Source organism: Cetorhinus maximus, chromosome 20 (genome assembly GCF_964194155.1).
Source record: "Cetorhinus maximus chromosome 20, sCetMax3.hap1.1, whole genome shotgun sequence".
NCBI classification, from domain to species: Eukaryota; Metazoa; Chordata; class Chondrichthyes; order Lamniformes; family Cetorhinidae; genus Cetorhinus; species Cetorhinus maximus.
Window position 1 is genome coordinate 49548578 of NC_135898.1, and position 6827 is coordinate 49555404.

General features: G+C 42.0%; 1 protein-coding gene across 1 annotated transcript; it reads right to left on the bottom strand.

Moving 5' to 3' along the window:
* Window positions 1-925: 925 nt before the first annotated feature.
* On the bottom strand, window positions 926-6622 carry emx2 (empty spiracles homeobox 2). The gene is made up of 3 exons (XM_078566032.1): window positions 5920-6622; window positions 4393-4577; window positions 926-2130 (listed from the first exon to the last, which is right to left on the bottom strand). The coding sequence occupies exons 1-3, from the start codon at window positions 6305-6307 to the stop codon at window positions 1963-1965; spliced, it is 741 nt and encodes a 246-aa protein (XP_078422158.1). The 5' UTR covers window positions 6308-6622; the 3' UTR covers window positions 926-1962.
* Window positions 6623-6827: the final 205 nt, after the last annotated feature.

Below are 6827 nucleotides of genomic sequence, written 5' to 3' on the forward strand. Positions count from 1 at the left end.
GTATCACAGTGTGACGACTGGTGAGATTGTCCTGAGTTATGTCAAACTATTCCCTCTATTCACGGATTAAGAGATTAAACGAACCAGTAGCGCTGCCTCCGCTTTCCTCATATTCCTGGTATGATAATTGCTTAAACTGATTTGCACTTTCACAAAAGATTTCAGGACTCTTTGTAGCTATACAGAGCAGACGAGGTTTCTGTCAATGGAAATAAAACTGATTAATGCAGTCTATCAGGATGAAAAGTAAATGAACCATGAAAAACATTGCCTGGCTCCGAAACCCGTTTTGTAGTCAAGAGCTGGTTACAAACAGTTCAAATGCTACAGTTTTAATTACGATTTCAATTAAAATAATAAAAAATCTATATCGTTCTGTGAGGTGAAGTTTTGCCACATGTCAAACACCAACGAAATTAATTTTATTTGTTCACCTTTACTGTCTTTCCTTTTATATGGAATACAAAAATAATGACATGAAAAATAAAATTGCCAAACAAAGATTTGGATTCCCCCCAAGATATGTAGGTAATGATGTAATAATTTAATTAAGGGCGTATTTTCGATTAAAACACGATTCCAGTTTTTAAAAAAAAAACACAAATAAACAAGATTGATAAATAGCTATTCCGGCATTGGTCTCCTTCTTCCGACTTCTTAATATAATATTTTACAATATATTACATGCTAGCAGTTACAACATTGGTGGATGTTAAGCGATGAAGGGAAATGTTTGCGTTCTCCTGCAACGTTGCCATAGAATCCAGCCTTCAAAGGGTTAACAGGTTCAGTAATGTCAAACGGGTTAAACCGAAGATAAAAAAAGAGATCAGGTTGATATTATGGGATAGGGATGGGTCATTTTGAGGTTTTTTTTTTCAAATTTTAAAAACGATCCATACATGCCTCACTGCCTTAATCACTCTGAGCAGCAAATGGATAAATCTTTATTGACAAAAATGACAATGGCATACTTCTTGGAAGTATCATGTGTTAGAATTGCAACAAACTCAACAAAGACAAGTATCTACATTCGATAGAAGACATTACAGAAACATCTTTAACTTTAGTGTCGCTATAAACACGTATTTAAGAAGCTCAGTGCGTCGTTGAAACAGAGATGGCCACTGCTTCTTTTCATTTGCTGATAGTCTTTTCTGGTGGCGACTCGCGATCAAGTCGTGCCAAACAAATGCCACCTCACGGAAATTTTGTTTTCGCTTCAGGTCGATGCAGAAGGAATATCCGGAATACTCTTTACTGTTTTATTCCCCAAAAAAAGTTTTCTTATTTTAAATAAAGGACCGAAATTGTGGTCAAAACGTTATTTTTTTTTAAAAAAAAGTCTAACTTTTTTTTATTGGTTTTGTAGAACACTAAAAACGCAGCACTTCTACTTCATATAGCTGTATCACAATCACGTCGACGGTATTATTATTTAACAGGAGTTTTTTTTTTAAACAGCAATTTTTTTGTCTGTAAAAAGAAGCACACATCTGACAGAACTTCTCTCAAAGCAAATAAGAAAAAGATTAAAAAATAAGTCCCGCCTTTAGTTTTTAAATAATAATCCATCTTTTCATGAACGGCTCACATGCAATTCAAGTTGCTGAAACAGATGTGGATTTTGGTTTTCCCATTCAGTTTTTTTTTTAATATTTGAATTCAGAAGTGCAAAAAGTCCGGAATTGGATTAGAAGGTACGCGTGAAGGCGAACTGCATACAATATGAACAAGTCCGCTTGTCAATCTCTTGCCCCCGGAGTTGATTGATCGCTGCCTCTGGATAGTTTACGGTACGTGCAGTGCCACCTCTTGGACCTCTTCTTACCCCAGCTGCCTCGTCACAGGAATTGCATTTGGTTGAAGTGTGTATTTTCCCCCATTTTTTTTTCTACATCAGCGACTCTGCTGCTTTAAAGTTAACACTATAGTTTGACACGATTTTCTTTCTTTTCAGTCCTAATCGTCCGAGGTGACATCGATCTCCTCAGGACTCGCCTGTTTGGTCGCAAGCCTCCATCTATTGACATGATGGGTCCCTTTTTTCTTCTGCTGGGCGTCTGTTCCTTCCTCTTCCAATTTCTGCCGTTTAAATTTCGTCCTTCTGTTCTGAAACCAAACTTTTACCTGAAAAGTATCAGAAGTTGCAATGAATTCGACGGCAGCGTGCAAACTCTTGCCCCCTCCCACCCCTCCCGATGCTACCATCCGCTTTGAGTAGTTCATGCATTTGATTAAATGGGCTCTGCCTTCTCAGGGTTTATCAGTTGAACGTTGAAACACTTGCTCGGTTTCACCAGAAAATAATTGGACTATTACTGATTTACTTGGTATTTCACAGGGCCTATTAGTACTTGCTCGGGGTATTCCCTGCTTTCACCATTAATCGATTTAAGAAACGTGTGTCATGCCCAAAATATGATAAGTGTACTGAAATGTAATTTAAATGAAAGCAAATATAAGCGCAGGTAATTTCTACGCAAAATACTAAAATGGTGGCTGCAATATTAGTCTGCACAAGACAGTCCGCTCTATTATTACCACTAAAATCAGAGGAAGAGGGTTAGATTTATTGTATTTTTAAAAAATGCATCAGGCACTGAAATATAAAGGCTAAAAGTACTAGACTCTCCCAATGAAATCGTCTGTTTATCCCCCTCCGCTCGAACTGTGAACTTTCTCTCCTGACCTCCCACCCTTGCTCTTAAGAATCTCCCCCCCCCCCACCCTGCCCACCCCACCCCCATTCACTTGTCCTTCCATACCACCAGAAAATTGGAACAAATTCGCATTCATTTTTGCAGTCACGCGTCACCGATTGTCGGGCAGGTTTTAGGCCGAAACTCACTGAATAGATAAATGAAAATAGCTTGCCAGTAGAGTTTTAATTTCCCCGTTCTCTGAAGAGAATGAACCGATTGATTGACTGGGATATTTGCAAGTTCTCGCTGGGAGCAAGTGTCATGGAGAGAAGGAGGCTAGTCTCCGCATTCAACAATTTAACCAAAATGTCAAGTCCCCAAAATGCTGCTTCCGCTTTGAAACTGCTTCGTATAACCTTCATCACAAAATCTGAAATTCTCCCCAAATGTAAATTCGAACTGGATTTATTCCTTTTAGAAGCGGCGATGGTCAGTTACAGATATATGAGAAAGAACGATTCAAATTGTCCTTTAATCTTGTGAATGCACAAGTAACATTAATCCGGTTTTTTTTTAAATTAAAAATGAAGTTTGTAGTAAATAGAGAAAACAGCATCCGGACATCTGAGTCCGCTTAAATAAAACCCACATTTGTCTTGTAAGCTTTTTTATTCCCCCGTTAGCCACCGAATGAAAATAAACCTGCTCTCTCTTTCCTAATTGAGGGGGAGGCTGCTGATTTCCAAAGGGATCCCGTTTGTTAAGGCCAAGCCTGACACCCAGACAAAAGCACCCAGCCAGCATCGATTCGCAATCACACAAAGGCACCTTAAAAACCACATTAACTAGGAAATTAAGCCTGACCACTCCCTTGTTCGACAGGCATATGAAGGAGGCGATTCATTTGTTCCTCCTCAATGTTTTGCCCGATACGATTTTGGAAAATACAAAGCGTTAACAGGGCGCTTGTCCACGGGCCGCTGCAGGGCTGTCCGCCTGTGTGCACGCTATTTCCTACACAATTCGCTTTCACTTTTACCTGTACACAGTCTACTTTTGAATTGTCATTAAGATTTCGCGAATACCACCAGCTTGTTGACAGAAATGGGCTGGTACAAATATTCAATGGGACGTGGAATGTCAGATGTCATCAGTACTTCTTGCGTGACTCCTTCAACTAAGTGGCTGCACTGAAAATCCCAAACATCATTCGCACCTAACAAACCCAAGGGCTAAAATAAACAACCCCTAATATTGGCGAGGACAATTCGGTTACAGCGCCGGCTACGGCCAACTGAATCGTACAACTTTAAACTGTTACCTATTATCACTGAGTTAATTGTTTGTGATTAATGTCGTGTAAAATTGCATAATTTCAGCTCATTATTTTGATCCATCTTAAGGTGCACAGAAAGACAATTTGAAATCAACAAAGGCTGTAATTGAATAGTTCTCTCCCTGTAGACATTGACTTCACGAACAAACCTCTCTTAATGTAACAGCAGCATTTGCAATTTTGCAACTTCCAATCGTATTTTACAACTGTCCGTTACAAAAGCATCACATTACGTCGAGGGCTCACTGGCCTCAATACTTAAAAAGCGAATTTACAAAAAAAAAATTGTGAAACCTCTCTTTAGCAAAAAAAAAGTTATTTTACAATGACAAATAATTTAACAACAGGCGCGAGAGAGAAAAAGAACACAGCCTCAAAAGCGAATTTGTTTTAAGAAGAGCGCTCTCTCACCTGAGTTTCTGTTAAACTGAGACTGTGGGCCAGTTGCTTCCTTTCGGCTCCCACCACATAGTGATTTTTCTCGAAAGCGTGCTCCAGTCTCAGGAGCTGAGACGGGGAGAATGCCGTTCGGATGCGTTTGGGCTTTCGGGCCAGTGCATTGTGCAATAGAAAGCTTTCGGGGCTCGCCTCGTTGCCTGAGAATCACACAAGAAAGCAACAGAAAGGATTCAGGGCTAGCTTGTAACAGGACCAAATCCCGCCATTTAATGTCGATGTGCCTCGGCGCTTTTAAAATTAATCTTCAGTTGCCCAGAAAGCAATTTCGCATTGAAGTTACTCAAACTGCAGTGAACGCTTTCAAGCTGGAAATGGCCAGGCGCTAACTTCTCAAGATCTTAGTAAGCATTTAATATCGATTTGACTTAATAGAATTCGTTGAATATGTTATCCCCTAATTGCATTAAAATAAACACATCGAGCGCGCATTGTACACGGCTGCCTGTTAACTCTGAACGAATCGAGATAATCCGAGCTGTGAGGTTGTTTGGTTTAGTACAGAGCCCAGGCTGCCTGGGCCGTTACAACTCAACACAACAGCAGGGAACGAGCGTCATTTTATTAACTGTACTCGTTAATAACAAGACCATTTTAACCGTTTAATGAAGGGTAAAATGTACCCGGCATCATAGACAAGTGAAGTTAATTAGTTAGCTCTCAAAACGATTAAAAGTGCTCAATGTGCACAAGTACAAAAACAGCGGTTCGTTTATCTTCTAATTGCACACATACTTATCTCTAAGTATATTTCATATATATATATATACACACACACATCTCCACACATCTTAATCTACTTTAATAGAATAAATTAGCAGAGTGTGTTTAAAAAAAATATTCGCTTCCATACGCAGTCACTTTCCGAGATAAACTGCAAGCAAGCCCGTGTTATGGAATTCGGATATTTTCCTGAATTAAGCACTGAGCAAAACTCGTCCTCAATGTCCAGCCCCCTTTGTATTCAGTAACTGACCCAGAAAGGAAAATGAAAAAAAAACACCGACTCCAAATGTGCTTCTTGACACGGTGCGAATCGCCTCCGAGGCCGCATTCCCAGTGTGTGCGCGCTGGTGGGGTAACCGATTCGATACAAGAGGCAGCTAACTCCAGCCTCTGTCCCGAGCTTGCCGCTCCTCTGACCGCCTCGCCCTTAGCCCCGCAACCCCCTTTTGAAGGATCGGCGTCTCTCCCAGCTCCCCGTCCCGGTACCGGGCAGATTCCGGGCAGGCTTCTTCACCCAAGCTCCGGCAACGAGGGCCCACAACAAACGACTACTTTAAACTTTGGCTCGACACTGAAGAGGGAGAGAAGTTAGCGGCGGCCGATGCGATGAAGCCGTGAATAGAGAGACCTGTCACGGCGCGTTAGAGTGAAGTGATGATGAGTTGGAAATTACTCTAAAATGAATAGCAGAAAATAGAGAGAAAACAGGCGGGAGGGGAGGGGGGCGGAAATCAGTGCATTTAAACATGGACGTACCTTGAAACCTGTGTCCCAGATATCTGTACCTGTGTATTAGCCATGGATAGAAACTCGAAGCGTCTCTTTGTTGCGATGTAAATAAGGGATGCGGAGAATGGGAAGACTGCAGAGGGTGACCAGCTAAAGCGTGTGGAGGGACTGGGTGAACCGGCACAGCAGTGTTGGTTTGGTGCGAGACCGCGTCAGCGAACACCAGGTCCGGGTTGGAGTAGATAGCCCTGCCGCCGGTATGAAAGCCGTTCAGGAATGGATTCACTGAACTAGAGTTTGCATAGCTGAGGGCGGCCGGCCTTATAGGTTCCTCTGATCTCGAAGCAGGCAGTGGGCTATCCTTAGCTACCAGAGATTCAATGGTGAAACACCGTTTAGGTGTTGGCTGGAACATGGTTTACCAGTCAGTATATCCTCAGTGCGGGAGAGAGAGAGAGAGAAAAAGGGCGGCTGTGCAACACTCCCCCCTCCCCAGAAAAAAGTATTACTGCTGAGATTGGAGAGAGAGTACATTAAAAGTTGGTCCGAGAACACTTTAGTAGCGATGTGTCCACATAGTCCAGAGACAATCCATCTATGCGGTCACTTTATCACACGGCTGAAAAGTTGTGCAAACGACTTGTTAGTTCATGAGCTAATTAGTGCTGATATCACATAAACAGCTTCCACTGAAGCCCTGTAATGGCTTGATGATTGGTCGCTATTACTCGCCTTGAGGTTGAGGGAAGACTCTTAAGTGCGTCAATTGATGTTTAAACCCGGAGAGGCGGACTCCATCCATACGGAATGGATCAAAGCACCAGACAACCCCCCTCCCCCCCCACCCCCCCTCCCAAAAAAACCCCTCCTCGATAACCAGTCATAACTCAACCACTTAACAAAAACGACTCGGCTTTTCGGTGTCTGAAACAGAA